This window comes from Lethenteron reissneri, chromosome 14 (assembly GCF_015708825.2).
Source record: "Lethenteron reissneri isolate LAM-NWPU_2019-01 chromosome 14, ASM1570882v1, whole genome shotgun sequence".
NCBI lineage: Eukaryota > Metazoa > Chordata > Hyperoartia > Petromyzontiformes > Petromyzontidae > Lethenteron > Lethenteron reissneri.
Window position 1 is genome coordinate 10,830,350 of NC_083792.1, and position 16,686 is coordinate 10,847,035.

The 16,686-nt window shown below is 47.0% G+C and overlaps 1 protein-coding gene across 1 annotated transcript in view; it reads right to left on the minus strand.

Annotated features, from left to right (window-relative positions):
• LOC133342386 (serine/threonine-protein kinase D1-like) overlaps positions 1-16,686 on the minus strand; it is a 145,941-nt gene that overhangs the window by 16,213 nt on the left and 113,042 nt on the right. The window contains exons 6-10 of the mRNA XM_061551524.1: positions 15,843-16,041; positions 8,863-8,940; positions 4,411-4,624; positions 3,644-3,767; positions 187-264 (exon numbers count right to left, since the gene is read on the minus strand). Coding sequence (XP_061407508.1) covers positions 187-264; positions 3,644-3,767; positions 4,411-4,624; positions 8,863-8,940; positions 15,843-16,041 — 693 coding nt within the window. The remainder of the gene's footprint in view (positions 1-186; positions 265-3,643; positions 3,768-4,410; positions 4,625-8,862; positions 8,941-15,842; positions 16,042-16,686) is intronic.

The window sequence follows — 16,686 nt, forward strand, 5'->3', positions numbered from 1 at the left end:
TTATTTTATTTTTATTAATTTTAATTTCATTTTTTACCTACGTGACTTTCCCGAAAGAACTAAGAGTATGAATCCTTGCAGTCACGAAAGCTTCAAATCTAGAACTGTGTATGATGCCAGCTTTGGGGAGGACTTTATCCAGCAGTGGATAAACCACGGTCGATTATGACAATCCATATGCAGTACCTTGTAGTATTTGCTGCCGGTATCGGTCTGGAAGAGAGTGAGGCATTTGCTGTCGAGACGCCAGTAATGTCTTTTCCGCTGCAATGAAAAAAAATGGTCACCGTTCAGCCACATGCCAAGACAACTACGGTTTTCCCTCGTTATTCACGAACTTGCTATCCATGATTTTGGCATTCCGCGAACCGCATCCGGAACTCTACATGACTGCATCAAGGGAGAGAAAGGCAGCGAGCGAGAAGGTAATGAGATAGTGATCAGAGGGAATGCAATGCGAAAAAATTATGAGATAAAGTGATGAGACCGATAAAGGAGAACTTCTTAAAGCTTTAGAAAATAGATGTTCATAGGCCAATATCATTATCTGCGAAATGTGCATTCACGAGCATGTCCGGAATGTACCCTTCACGATTATCGAGGGAATACTCTGTACACATTCATTCGCAGAGTTCAATTGACCAGGTGAGAAGCAGGTGAGACATCTTGTCTCTCTTTGCAAGTGTCTACCAGGTCAACAAGTGATAGCAGCACACACAGAGTGAGCAGCAGAGAGAAACTGAGGGGGTATCCTGGACAAAAATAAACCTCTATAAACGACAAATATATATCTTAAATGTAACCAATACTGGCTTCATCGAAGCACATGACAAGTCATTTAAAAAAGGTATTTATGTTGGATTGTCTCTACATGGATGGTCGCATAATGACCACTAAACTTAATAATTGCCCCATTAAATTTACAAACTCTAAAAAGCTGTATTTTCTGGACAATTACATTTTTTGTGGATTCTGGATAACTGTTGTTTTTGTTCCTTGTTAGCGTGGGCCATCCCCAGCCTGTGATGTCCTGTAAGAGCCACCACTGCCCCACAGTCTTGGGCTGTGGTTGTCCTTATAAAAGCTAAAAGGGACCTTGACCAGCTGAAACAAAGCCAGAGTCTGAACGGTGACCCGACACCAAGGTGTTAGAGTGAGAGGGAAGCAGACGCATGGCACTGGTGCGGTCAAGGTGAGCCCTCACTCATGTTTCCGTTGTTATTGAAGAACCCTAATGACGCTAAGGCGTGCGTTAATGTGTGGCCTGCCAAAAACATTTGGTATGTCGTATTTGGCCCTCGGTAAGTAAAAGCTTTCCTACCCATGAAATAAAACAACAAATACATCGGTCCTTTCACGTAAAGTCTGAGTGTCGATCTTGGCAGAGGATATTTTGCTATTTTTTCATATTAAATTTTTTTGTCCGAGATCTCAGCATCCTGTGTTCGGGTCTCCATTCAGTTTAAAGACATCTCTTTGGAGATTTGAAAGAAAAATACGATATACAGCAATAAAATGCTCCTCTAATTCACTAGGTGTCACCACAACCTCTTGGGTGCGATAACACGGACGTCAAAAAAATCGGCGGACGATCAAACCCGTTAACCTCGCGGCTGCTAAGCAAAGATCGTCGCTTCATTACCGCAAAAGCATGTAGCAATCATAATGGCCGGCCATGTTTCAAGCAAGGTTATTACTGTTAATTCCTTCCACAGTCAACGGAGGGCTGAGAGAAAAGGCTAAAAATAACAACAACTGTTCATCCCACACAGGACTGCTGGTACATCTGTGTGTGGAGCGCACACGCACACACACACACACGCACACACATTGTGTTGATGCCTCCATAATTTAGTCGTTAATGCAATTCTGATTTCAAGCAAAGCCTTTTGCTCCAAATGCAAACTCGTGAAATGTGAATCCTGCCATGCAGCGATGAATTTTAAAGCACATCTTCCCGTTTATTTCCCGTTTGTGTTGGGTTTCCAAAATAAATTATATTAATGCTTGGAATCCAGAATCCCATTAAGCGAAGGGAAGGGGGGGGGGGGGGCAGATAACTACATTGAATTAAAATGTTCCTTTAAAAAAATGTTCCAGCGTAATTCAGTCACAATTCAAATAGACTCCCCACTCCTTCCCAATGCACCCAATGGATAATACTCAACTCGCTGGCTGCAACGGTAAAATCGCGGGAAAGAAATGTTTTTGCCGGGAGCTGAATCGCCCGTCCACGTATCGCATGGCCGATCGCTTTCACGGGAACAAGATAACCCCCCCCTCCTACCTCCACCCACCGGTCTCGTTATATGGCATCGACGGACGCTCAGCACGAGTAAATTTGCGGCAAATCTCGGTGTGAACGGGGTTATATCGGCAATTAGCACAGGCAGCTAAGACCCGCACCTGACAGCATTCGTCAGGGTTCGGTGACCCCTGCCACGTGAGAATTTTGTTCATCCACACGTTAATTATTCGCCGTCATAAACCAATGGTCTGTTGTTACCTGAGGTCCGTGTTTGCACGTAGCGCTGCAGCCCACCGCAGCACGTGTAACCTATTTAGGTCTACGATGCGGATCAGGAGGAAACTTTTTTTGGAATCCGACAGTTGCCATCAGCGGAACGTAACATGCTCATGAGGAGACGTGATCCAAGACGGCCGTACGGTATGCTTCCAAAGAGAAGCAAAGTGCATCGCTAAATATAATTTTGCATTAAAGTCTAAAACTTGTGTTTCTGTACTAGATGAAGGCGATGCCGAGATAATGCGATGATCATTGCGTTCTCGTGATGTACTTTAAAAAGTTACAAGAGATTTGACTTTGGTTGGTCGCCCTTTAGACTCTCGATAAATAAGATGTTCGTGAAAGAATGCACGAACCTAATTAATTTTAAAGATTCAAACAAAGTCACGATCATCCCCCTTAGCCAGGAAATTTATTGACAAAGATTCAACTTTAAGTTTGTATTACCTACTCTACTTGAATCGCATCGGAGCGAAGGTTTCCATGTACATTGCATTTTTATAGGCCGGCTCGTCTGCCTTTCGTTCTGGTCGCTCATCGTCTACGAGGCCACGAACAGTGCGTCCATTTTGTTTTTTGTAATTTTTCAACGTTATTCCAATGGTGCTAATTCGCATCGCGCGCCGAGATGAAGAATCGTGACGAAGTGTCCACTTGGAATGCTGGCCTGAGCACGAAGTTGAATGCACAACGCGTGGCCATATGCGGACAAGAAGAAGAAAATAGAGATTCCCACTTGCCCAGACATATCCATCAGTCTCGCAATTAATGTGTTCGGCTATCTGTGCATGTGGCCATCCCATCCATAAGCTCCTGACCAGGTGTCCTTTTATTGTGGTGGCCTTTTTTTCAATTTTATTCCAATTGATCTATTGGCCTCATGTCACAGAGATGATGAAGCCATTCCAGAAAGAAAGAAACAAAAAACACGAATTTAATGAGGATTTTACATCCTTGAGTGGGCCGAGATTATCTAGTCATTCCATTTGAGAGGCCGCTATAATCACGGGCGGATGAAACCCAGATTCAAATCCAGGATCCCAGCGGCGGTGGTAGCTCCATGCACCCCCCCCTGCTCCCGCCTCCCCACCAATGAGCCACACAGCTCCCTCTTACCAGGGTGTCCTTGTTGGTGAAGTGAACCATCCAGCCCTCCTTGATGAGCAGGCTGTTCTTCCGCTTGGTGTGCTTGATCGACTGCACCACCCGCATCAGGGGGATGTTGTTACTGGTGGACGGGCTGCATTGGGGAATGGCAAAACAAACAAACAAAATACACATTAAAATAACAGACTCGATAAAAAAAATGTATTGGTGCTTTTGCTATTCGGCACCGTTCGAACAGCTGAAGGCTTATCCTCGCAGAAGTGGCCATGCTTCACCAGACGTAAACGCAGAAGAGGCACGAGCCGTCGCATGGGGCCACGCCTGGCGTGAGCCGTGGGGTCACATCAAAATAATCTAAATACTCTGTGGAGCCGCCTCCACGATTCCCACCAAAAAGCAAACAAATACAAAGATCCCCCGTTTAGCCTTAACAGACTGTTGGGGCAAGTGGTGTTGGCAAGCACCTATGAAGGTTGGCATGGCACAGGAGGGGGATGGTTGACCGACAGCACGCCCGGCTGCCTTTGTCTCCCCAGTGGTGACGTTTACACACTTCACCAGATGAGTCGACCGAGGGGAGGCCAAGGACCAGTTCAGATAAACACCACTGACGTTGGCCGCGAGCGGGAATCGAACCCGGGTCGCAGAGGTTCGAAGTGCAACACGCTATAGCCATTACACGCTACCGCTCCACTCCGATTCCCACCACCACCAGCAGCAGCAGGAGACGCAAACCGAACATCTCACTCGCACACCCCCCGCCCGCCGGCGCCCACCTGATCACGCGGGACATGTCGCCGTCGTTTTCGGGGTCCAGGTCGATGCCCTCGCCCATCTCCGGCACGGGGGTGCCCCCGCGAGGGGGCCGCAATTCCCTATCCCCCTCGGGGGGGGGGCCCTCGTCCGCCGAGCCGTTGCGGCCGCCGTCTTCGTTGTCGTCGCTGTTCTCCTCCGTCACGACCTCGGCGTCCTGCCCGGGGCTCAGCAGATCTGCGGCGCAACGTGCACGTGGCATCGTCGACAACGTCACTGACACCGTCACCGCCACCGTCACCGCCACCGCCAATGTCACCGTCACCGCTATCGTCACCGCCAACGTCACCGACAACGTCATTGTCACAACCCCCATGGCTCCCTCGTTAGTTTTGCACTTGCGCAGTTCCATTGCGCGTCATAAATAATTGTTTTTTGTTGTTTAGTTTATTTTCCTTCCCCGCACCTCCGATAAGCACGTTTGGCTACATACAGTGCAAAAGAAGTTCAACATGCATACAAAGTGTTTTGGGTTAGTTCGCGTACAAAACCTTACTGCATTGGCTGTGGCAGGTAGCGGTGGATTTACGACACATTTGCATTTTACGCGATCGAGCCCAACACAACATATTATGACTAAGATTGGTTGCGAAAGCCTACGTGTTAAATTAGTTCCATTGCACCTCCCTCTACCCTACCCATCAAGAACATCGCCAGGAAAACGATTAAAAAATATACTGTGTTCTCTGGATAATAATAATAAAATAAATAAAAGGTTTTGTGGCGAGTCTTATAATCCAGCAGGTGTGTGTGTTTCCGTGCGTGCATGAGCGGATGTTTTTTGTAGTATTGTAGCGGTTAGCGCTACGCTGCGCTTTGACCCCAGTGACCCGAGTTAAATTGCCGCTCACGGCCACCAACACCGGTGATGATTATCTGAACCAGTCCTGGGCCTCCCCTAGGTCGACTCGGCCTCAAGTGAGTACCTGATGCGGTGTGTAAATGTCGCCACCGGGGAGACAAAGGTAGCCAGGAGTGGTACTGGTCACCCACCCCTTGTGTGCCGTGCCGGCCTTCGTAGGTGCAACTCACTAACAGCACTTGCCCCAGTAGCCTGTTGAGGCAGATTGCAATAGCTTTACTGGTACACGTTTGGGGTCCTTCTTACTTTCCGGAGCATTTTATAATCGGAGAACCTGGTAATAGGTGACGTTTCGGGCATAAATCTTCTTCATCAGTGGATCTCTCTGCTATGAAGAACAGCCATTTCGTAAAACAATTGTTTATTGTAAATGTTCCCCTCTTCAGGACAGTGATCTCGAGGAATGCTCTCGAACACCACTGACAACGCAGTACTGCAATATTTTTCGTTTCCATTTTCCTACATTCACATCTCGCTGCAATCGTTCCCAATGGGCAAATACTTCATCTCATGGACAACGTGGCTACGCTGTGGACAGCAGAGTGGGCAGGGCGGCAAAATCCATCGTCGTACTGTACTTCTATGTTCCCGTGTTTTCGTCAAACTCAAATAACTCCTCGCGACGTGATCTGCACGGCATGGGGTGATCCCTCATCCAGCAGTGCCATTAAGAGGTAATCGGTAAAGGTGGATGCTTGATGTGGAATCAAGTTGCTTGGTCATAGCTCTGTTGTTTGTGTGTCCTCAAAAATAACAAGGGTAGTAGGTACCTTTGTCCCGCATATGATGTAGAATTTTTGGAGGGAGCCGTAAAAAATAGGGTTTTTAAAAAATGTTTTAAAGAACGTGAAAAACCAACGGCGACTTGTCATCAGAGCCGACGGGCCCAGGTCAGATATTTTACTGCCGGTACCACCCGACGTCCCGACTTCAGCGGTGCCAACATGTGTGGCCAAAAACAGTGGAATTATCTGATGCCCGTTGGAAATGAGCGTAGTTAGAAAATAATTAACTCTCATTTGCCAGGTAAGTAAATGGGTACACGACTCAAGAATTTTTCTACCTTGGGTGCTCTGGGCTGCAGACTAACTGCTGTACATCTCCATGCTGGGTAAAATGTCACGTGGCGGGCAGTCCGGGTATAGGTGCTGCACTACAGCAACTGCGTTAGCACTGGATTGTGCATTTCGAAATCGGCTGGCGATATTCGGTGCGTTCAGTCATGTTATGCCTTATCTTCTTATTTTTGTTATTATATATTGTGAATAGAAAATTATAATACAAATAACTAGAAAAATGTAAATTAATTAAATTTGGTGTTGATGATATTAACGGGGTTTTTGTTCAAGAGTAGATATACCGAGCCACTACCCTACCCCTGAATTAGCCCGGCATTTGAGGACAAATGTTCATGTTGTATGTAATTAGTTGAAATGACCACTACAGCCACAAGAGGTGCTGCAGTACACCAAGACAGTTAAACACAATAATCGACTTTTAAATCGAATAATGACCCTGAATCATGGCAATTCATCGAATCACAAGTGGGGTAATAATGAATACGGGAAACATTTTCACATCACTCTCTTTCTCTCCTATCGAATGGGTTTCCGAATGCACTCTTAACATTTCCATTGGCACGTGGAATACAATTGCACGTAGGAAGCTCTTACTGTGCAATATGATCTCGTGTTAACATTTAACAAAATGTCAAACATTTACATTCTGTCAATTTACATTCAGCCTCAATGGAGGCCTCAACAGAAGCGAAATGAAGAGGTGGTGTAATGCCGCATTTTATAAAAATAGAATAATAATTTAAGGTTCCTTCTCACTCTGCTGCTGGATTAAGCCTTCTGCATGCAGTGTCGGGCATGGGAGTTTTTTTTACCTAACTTCACCATGCTGGTTCGCATGGGTTGGTGAAGAGGGACGAGGGGGGGCATGGTTTATATTTTACAATTCACCACTGATCTTAGCCATGGATAGGAATACAACTTAGGCTGTACGTATGCATGTTGAACTTCTTTCACACTGTACGTAGCCAAACCCCGCGAATTGGAGGTGCTGGGCAAGGACAACAAACTAAACACAAAAAGCAGCTCTAAAGAAATGAGTTATCCATCTAGATTTAAAAGTGCATAGCTCCAGTGGCTTCCTAATATTGGAAGGAAGAACGTTACAGACTGCCGCATAAGCGCATCTGAGAGCGCGCGATGCAGTGGCCGTCTTTGTTGGATGGCCAGCCAAAAGCCGCTGCTGCAAGGATGACCGGAGTTCGCGTGATGATTTATGCTCCTTGACGAGACCAGAAAGATTGCTGGGTCGGTGGCACATTGCACCAACCACTGCACCACCACACAGTTCTTAACCTGATAAGATAAATACCAGCGTGACTGTGGAAGGCAATGCACTTTTACAGGCCTTGTCCTTGGCACGAACCTAAAAGACCCGAACTTTGCTCTAACCATAACATGCCCTGTTCATCATGATCACCAGCCATGAAGATATTCCGCTTGCTGGATGAAAGCATCCCCCATTACCGATGCAATCTACCACGGTCCTAAAATGTCACAATCAATCTTTCTAGCTGCCCATGGGGAGATCTCAATTCATACTCCATCTCCGCTGTGGTCAGCCTCCGGTGAAAGTCTTCAACTAATGTTCAGGCTGGTTGCAGTGTAACGCAGAGTCAACTGAACTAGGATTTGCCACCTATTTGCATTGCGACTAATCACCCGTTTGAATTAGCTCCGGCAGCACGGGCCGAGTCTTCGTAGCCTTTGCCCTCGTAAACTACTTACCGCAAGACGTGCTCAAACTATCTCCCTCCGATGCAGAGGGTTGACATTGCAAGAACACCGCGTTCAATGTCGCGCTTTTATTAACTCCCCGTGCAGAAAGGATCGCGGGGTTTATAAGCTCAGCATAAATGCATGTCAAATGCATTTGTATGCTAAAGTATATTTATTATAACTCACCCACTCTCCCCCACCTCCGTGAGTGCTGCTTAAATTTTTGTGTGGTTTTTCTCGATTTTCGTCTCGTCTTTTCCACTCCAAAGTACTACCATCATCGGCAGCAGCACGATAGCGGAAAATACAATTTGGTGCACAGGACAGGCCATCCTATCAGAAGCGGATATCGTTCCACGTCATTACGGAATAGACTCGTATCGAACGGTGTTTGCTTGCAAACAAAAGCTATCGAAATCGCGAATTCAAAAATAAAAACACCTTCACAAACGTCGAACACAACAACACAGCGCGTGGATGCCAACTAAATGGTGCCCAATGCGTCAAGCAAAAAACTAAATCCCATCTATAGAAGGGGCACTACTTCTGATAAATGAGTGTTGTGTATGGAGTTGAATGATGAGCATGGGCCCCTTGTGCAAAGAATTAAATTGGGGCAGCTTGTTCAATTTGCCCCTCTTCAAAGCTGGGTCCATGGGCCCTGGTGCAGTTACACCGCCTGCACACTCGACAGCTACGTTGCTGGTGATGATTATTTTGTTTTTCTCTCTTAGCCATGGAATTGAACAGCCTCTTACCTCCATTGATGATGACTTCGCCCAGGCAGTCTTTCGGCACTTTTGGAGCGCAGCGTTTGTGGCAATTGAACTTGCAGTCTGCGGGCGGCAGGGAGAAAAGGGCACAAGATGCAATTAATTTACAACAAATCACATCAGAAGCCAGGCAGGCGATTGCAGCGGTTGGAGCAAGCGTCTTAGTCAATGGAAGCTCGCGAGTTCAATTGCCGGCCAAGGATCAGTTGTTCACGTCACTGGGTGTTGATGAAATGAGTACCACTTTTGAGGAGTCAATGGTGGTTACCTTAAACTAAACAATACATTTTTATTTTACCAGGTAAGGCCCACGGAGCTATATGGCCACAAACAATAGTGCTACACAGTGGCTTATCACGTGGACATTTCTAGCAGCCAAATACTCTAAACGCATGTGGATTCTAAAAGTGGAGGGGAAAACCGGAGTTCCCGGAGAAAAATCGACGCGAGCACGGGGAGAACATGCAAACTTCCAAATATACAGCAGACGTCAAGGTATGGATCGAACCCATGACCCTCCTGAATACCAGATGAGGTAGCTAACATCTCTCAGCAGCTGTCACGGGAAGATTAGCCGAACCCCACCCCTAGCAGGAAACCCCACCCCTAGCAGGAAGCCCCACTGTGACTTTTCATTTCACCTGCGGTCTTTATTTAAGAGGAGGAGACGGATATATATGTACAGTGGGTCATTAGCATAGAATTTAAGTAGACAATGCCAGATGACAAAAAATTGGCAAGCGACAGAAATTTCCATTCGTGCAAACAAGCACTGGGTTTGAGAGGGAGAGGTGGCAATCCTTCTTACACGTAACAAAAAAACAACATTAGTCGCATTAAACGTAACACGGGGTTATTACTCTCATGACTATTGTTTAACTGCAACCGTTATCTGCATCTCCACACCCCAAGGCCACCAGCCAGTGGTTACAATGAGCCAAGAGCGTCCCCTCTACGAGGAGCATTTTGAGCCGTCTCTGCTAATCTCGGGGTTCCCATCTGTCTGGCTGGACGCGGCGATCAGAAGCCGGCCGCGGCCATCGACCGCAGACTCGTGAATCACACGTCGATTTCGTTTCTATTTATTTTATTTCATTTGTAAAGCTCGGTGACAAAACGACGGACGGAATCGGCCGCGCCGTTGGCTGCCGTAATGCCGAATTTCAATGTGCGAGATGTACGTCAAGAGCAAGTAGAATAGATAAAAGAAACTCATTTAAGGCCGCACGAATGAATAAATGAATTAACAAACAAAAAAGCCAAGCGCGGTCAAAACTCCTTGGATTGTCTGTTGTCACGGGGAAATGGGTGGCCCGGAGAAAAATGTGGATGATGCACAACGCATTTGGATAAGGCCACAGAAACTAATTTATCGTTTAGCTGCAATGGGGGGGTTGAAAGCCTGGAATGTGTTGTCCGGATTTGTTTTTATTGTTCGGTCAAGTAATCTGATTACTTGCCGAGGTATTTGCAATCACGTGGGCACCGAGTCACTAACCATCGACGAGTCAGGAAGCATGGTTATGGTTTAAAACCCGGATACAATCTGCCCACGGATAATCAAGAGTCAACGGTAATATTATTCAGTCTTCCTGCTCAAGTGTATATGGGTCAAGCTCATGTGTCAGCAACAGTGTACCAGTGCTCAAAATACCACATTCCTATGGCAGGGCCCAGTATATTCACATTTACTCGAAACAAAAAAAATGGAACTTAATCCAGCATCAGTGTCAATCAAAGCAAGCAATGCTGACATTGCCAATACAGAGGTAGTCACCATCTCTCTCCATCAACCCTCATCCACTGCAGCAATGATAAATAGTTTTACCCTCCCCTCTTACGATCCTTGCGCACCGTAATGCGATAGAGCTCTGGTGATGCATTGTACCGCCTGTTGTTTGGCATGATGTGACGAGTTAAGGGTTCAACACCCATACAATGTACATGCAGTAGTCTCCCTCATTCATCGCCTTCCGTTGCTCTCTTGAAGCCTACCTCTGCTCTATTGCCCATTCTCTTCCCTCCCCTCGCCCCTCCACAACTTCCCGTCCCTCCCCTATCGCTGTCACTCGTTCGTCAATCCTTGCAGCACGCCCCCTGTCAATGACATCATTCCATTCTGTCATCGCTTTGTAAGCTTATGTCAAGTGCCTTGAGTGAAGGCGCACTTTAAATGTAGAGCGCATTAGATTAATGTGACTGGCATTGTGGCCAAAAAGGCATCGAATTTTGCTGCAAATGACTTGGGATTTACGCACAACAGCAACGTCGCCTGCAACTGTGAACACGTGGCAGCACCCTCCTGACAACGAGGCTTCAGACGAAGTGAGACTTTCCTGGGTAACCAAGCGTTGTAACAATAATGATGATCGAGGTTTCTCTCCACGTGTTGGGAGCTTCTTCAGGCACAGGCGGAGAGCAATGCGTGTGCGTGTGGCGTGGAGTTATACATTCTGTTGGGAGTGGTGGCGCAGTGGTTAGCATGCCGACCTACGAACCCCGCGACTCGAGTTCTATTCCCACTCACGGCCAACACCAGAAACGATTATCTGAATCGGTTTTGGGCCTCCCCTAGGTCGATTCAGCCTCAAATTAGTACCTGTTGCGATATGTGAACATCGCCACTGGGGAAACAAAGGCGACCGGGCGTGTTGCTGGCCGGCACCCCCTCATGTGCCGTGCCAGCCTTTCTCATAGGTGTTCGCTAACAGCACTGGCCCCATACAGTCTGTTAAAGGCTATATGGGGGGGGGGGGATCTTTGTCTCTGTTGTACATTCTGCTTCAATCATATACAGTTGCAGGCTGCTGCTGGTGTTTGATGTTATTTGTTTTATTCGTCTCTCGTGCGTCCGCAGCGAAACGGGAGGAATCTCATCCCCGTGCATACCGGAGTGAAAGCACTCTGCAGACGTCTGCCAAATGGACAGGTTCATGAATCACAAGTGGTGGCCCACATGAGCACAAGTGACAACGCTGAAGAATAACATCTGCCGGCCTTTTGTCAAAAACAACTAGCCAATATAAACAATAATCTAATAACCACATTTTCATTTGTACGGTGCTTAAATGCCTAGAAATCTCAAACCACCTTATACCACAATCTCAGCTCAACCATTCCAAGGGGAGCTCCTCCCCCACAGTTGCAGCTCTCCCTGTTCAGCACAAGGTCGCTCAGTATTGGCCTACAAAGTTGACATCATCTGCCCGTAGAGAGTGTTTATTGCTACATACAATCCGAGTTGAGTAACTTGGAAGCAATTTGTTTAGAGCTGCTTTTTGTGTTTAGTTTGTCCCCCCCCCACGCACCTCCGATATAGCACGGTTGGCTACGTACGGTGCGAAAGAATTTCAACGCACGTACTTACAGAGACCCACAGACACCCAGCCGTATAGAAGTTCAACGTACAAGAAGTTCAACGTACAGACGTACGTGCGTGCAGCGACCACCGTTGGGCTGGACATGCGAGACCGTGAATGCACGCGGCTCGTGCTGTGAGCTCGTGTTCTAAGATCAAAGTCAGTGCCCCCCCCCCCCTTAATTAGGCTCCTCTCGGTTCTGATTTACACATCCGACGGCAGCCAGTGGCTCTCACCGCCGTCATCATGCAGATTTCACATTATTCCCCCGCCGCTAACGAACCTCGCGGTTTCTGTTTTGTTCCCACATTTGGCGTGCATCGGCTCATCAGAAAGCTTCCCTTAGATTTCATTCAATGTCCCAATTATACCCCCCCACCCACGACTTTGGTTACGTGCTACTCTATGAACGCATTCATCTCCCTGCCACTCTCTTCGCTGGGCTGTGATTAATATTATTTATTCTTTGGACTCGGTTTTGTTGTTTGCTTATGCGCAGTCTTAAATCAGCAGGAGCATTTTAACAGAATTTCTGCCACTTCTTATGTTGTTAGTTGCATACATAAATATGAAAACTTTTCTTTCTCCTGAATAATGCATTGTCCGGATTGTGCTTGCATGTCACATTATGATAGAAATCCTGACAATGCATTACCCCCCCCCCCCCAACAGAGAATGGCCTCTGACAAGCGATTTCTAAGCATGTAATCATTCACCGACTGCCCAGTTATTCGGTGAACTGTGCACATTCAGTGTTGGGAATCGATTCGAGATTCAATAACTTTTTTCTCCTCATCTAATATTCATTAAATGTCTTCATCCAGTTTTGTCCACTCAATTCGCCTAAATGTAACATGAGCTTATCGTATGCATTTAATTTTCCGAAATTGCAAATTACAGATTCTCACACATACACAATTCTGCGTGTGCTTCGTGAGCGTCGGACTGGATTTCATCGATGCACCAATTCGACAATCATTTCAATTGCATCATCCATCTTAGAGAACGGCCCTGCAGATGCTGATATCACAAAACTATTTCTGAGACCCATTAAATTGACTCTCATCCACACCAGGGGTGTTACACTTTCGCATGGTCTGTGCCGACAAAGAAATGTGCTGCACGGCTATCAAAATAATATGTTTATTCAAGTTGTAGGATATGGAAAAAATAATGAAAATTACATTTATTATGATTCACGGGGGGCAGGGGATAGGGGTGCAGTCATTAGTCGCCAGTCATCTCTCTACATTTGAGGATCCGGTTTAATCACAGGCCTGTAACTAAACCCGACTTGCAGCTCAATGCTCTGAACGCAGAGCCACCAGGCCCCACCTCCACAGGGCATCTTTAAAGTGGTGACCCACAACAACTTTGGAGGAAAAGCGTTTATGGATCGCAGATTTGTGACACTCTGTAACTTGCTCGGCTGCGAGAGAAAGCAGCACATTCAAGCGAGTTCATTCAGACGTGATTTCCTGGATCTAAACCCAGGCTCTCAGGGGAGGTGGCAACACATCCAGCATATTTTACAACACCATATGCTAGGTTCATGTCACAGAAATAAGCGATGTCATCGATAGTTTCGTACAGCTCGATGGATGCTACGGTGGCGAGATGTTAACCACCTCGCCTGGTATGAAGGAGGTGGTGGTGGGTTCGATCCCGACCCGGACGCCTGTATATTCGGAGTTTGCGTGTCTCTCTCCTCGTGGTCGCGTGGATTCTTCTCCAAGTCCTCCGGTTTTTTTCCGTCCACGTTTAGAAACACGCATTTAGAGTATTTGGCTACAATAAAAATCTCCACGTGACAAGCCACTTCATTGAGCTATCATTTGTGGCCAGGTCGCTTTTGAAAAAGAGCTTCATAGCTCAGTGGGCCTTACCTGGTAATACAAAAATGTAAACCGTTTAAGTTGAACGTAAAAATAGTTTTTTGCTTAAACTTATAGACCTACGCGAGGCAAAAAAAAAATCACCGAGCTCCCGACAGCCACTGGACACAGCCCCCGAGCATCCTGCATGGCAACCCCATGGGAGCTCGTGTTATCACATTTAGTGGACACTTCTACAAACGTCTCCTTCAATTGTCAAGGCTACAGATGAGATGTAGCCGTGACAATTGATTTTTCAAAAGGAAACATCGTTTAGCGAGTACTACATCGCAACGCTATTTTTAAACGGGTTTTCTCCTTGGGATGTTAAATCATTCTACTAATGGAGTCTTCATGGATGTTTAAGGAAACCAGAGAGAGGGGCCAGATAAAATGCATGCATGGAGGGAAATGGGTATTTTAATCTAAAAAAAAGGTACGTCTGCAGCCGACTTCATTTCATCATAAGCCATGACCAATCTGCTACTGAATGAAGGTCTACCCCACATTGTCCTGTGATGCCAAATTCCATTTCATCTCCGAGCAAGATGATTTCTTCGCTCTATCTCTGCGGCGAACATTATGGTTATAGCTTGTGATCCCAGAGCAGTACAGGCAGACAATCAATTCACCAACAAATCAACAAGGCAAAATCCCTTTTCCAAAATGAATGTTTGCTTTTCGAGAGAGGGCATAACCTGACGAGGGGAGAGCGGGCAAAAAGAGGATGTAATCGCGAGACTCGTGAGGGACACTTCTTCATGGATGGCTGAATCACAATAATCATCAGCATACTACTACTCCATAGATATTCATCATCATCATCATATTACTGTTGATGTATTGACATTTTTATTCATACTCTTTGGTTCTTTCGGTAAAGTCACGTAGGTAGAAAAATGTAATAAAATAATATATATATCACGACGTTTCGATCGCAACACAAGCGGTCGTCCTCAGGCGGAAAAAATAATAATCCAGCAGTGGACCTGCTGAACCAGCGAGAGAGCTGTTACAACAAGAGGTTATTTATGTGGCGATGGGCAAGCAGGCGGGGTCTGAGCTGGAAAGGAATGCCATCCCCGGACGCAAGCACGTCAGTTGTGTTAATGGGGGAGATTAGGGAGAGAGAGATTAGGTAGAGAGATTAGCATGAAATGAACTTCCTCATAATGATAAATGAAAGGGGTACAAGGACGACGAGACCCCAAAGTGCACAGTCGCCCTTCTGTGAATGAGGCCATCATCATAATTTCCATCCACACTTTTGACTTTAATTCTCACGTAATAATGTATGAATGCAAGAAAACGCCGTCTCCTGTATAGGGGGTGTCCTCAACATGCCCCAAGCCGAATTGGGAGCCTGTCACCCCAGTTTTAGATTTAAAGCCAGGATCCATAAGGCCAAGCGGATGCCTAGGCCAATGTCAAGGCCTGTCCTGGTAGGATCTTATAGGCGGAGACCACAGTCTAGGCCGGGTGCCTCGAGCCCAACTTCACAGGCCAGAGGCCCCCCCCCCCCCACCCAACGCAAAGGTCAAGGATGACACAAGAGAAAATTCGTGAGCATTTAATGTAGTCATATAAACAACAACGGATCATGTGAATCTGGGGAATATGCAGTACCTATCATTAGTTGGGCTATTGACAGTTAATCAACGCACGGTGGAATGCTTTTACGCTTTGCTTTGTTGTCCCACCCCGCACCTCCGATTGGCACGCCCGCGCTCACCTTTGCACTGCATGCCCTGGCGGAAGAGGCCCTTGAGCAGGCGCTTGCAGAACTGGCACATGGTGGGGCGCTTGTAGGAGTGCACGACGAAGGTGTGCGGCACCTTGACCTTGCCGGCGAAGGCACGGTCCACCCACACGGGGCGGCCGCTCCACGACGGAGAGCGCCGCTCGCGCCCCACCGCATCCTGAGGGCTCTTCTGAATCGCCGGGGGGGGGGGGGGGGGGGTAAGAGACGCTCGTAAAGACATGACAACAGTCCCCGCCATCGGAACGAAAGGCGGCCAAGGTGGATTTGCCGCGACGCACGCTTTCAGACTCCCTTCCGCGGCCGCCTGCAAACGCTCTTACTTTTCCGATATTGGGAAGCCACTGGGCGCTGTGCACTTTTAAATAGGCTGGATTGAAAACTAATTTCTTTCGAACTGCTTTTTGTGTTTAGGCTGTTGTCCATCCCCCGCACCGTCGTTAAGCACGGTTGGCTACGTACGGTGCGAAAAAAGTTCAACATACATACGTACAACTGATTTGTTGGGGCAAGTGCCACACGATAGAGGGCTGCCTCCATCTCCCCTGTGTTGATGTCTTTAGGTAACTATCCAGGTACTCATTTTAGGCTGGTTCAAATAACCGGTCACTGGTGTTGGCTGCGAGCGGGAATTGAACCGAGGGATCACCAGGTTCGTAGCGCAGCGCGTTAGCCGCTGTGCCAACGCATGTACGCACATGTGCAAAGGCAGACGCACAGACAAGAAAAAAATGCACACACAAGAAAAAAATGCACACACAAGCACAGGATGACACGAGCATGCACTCTGTTACACAAACAAGCACAGAAAAAGCAA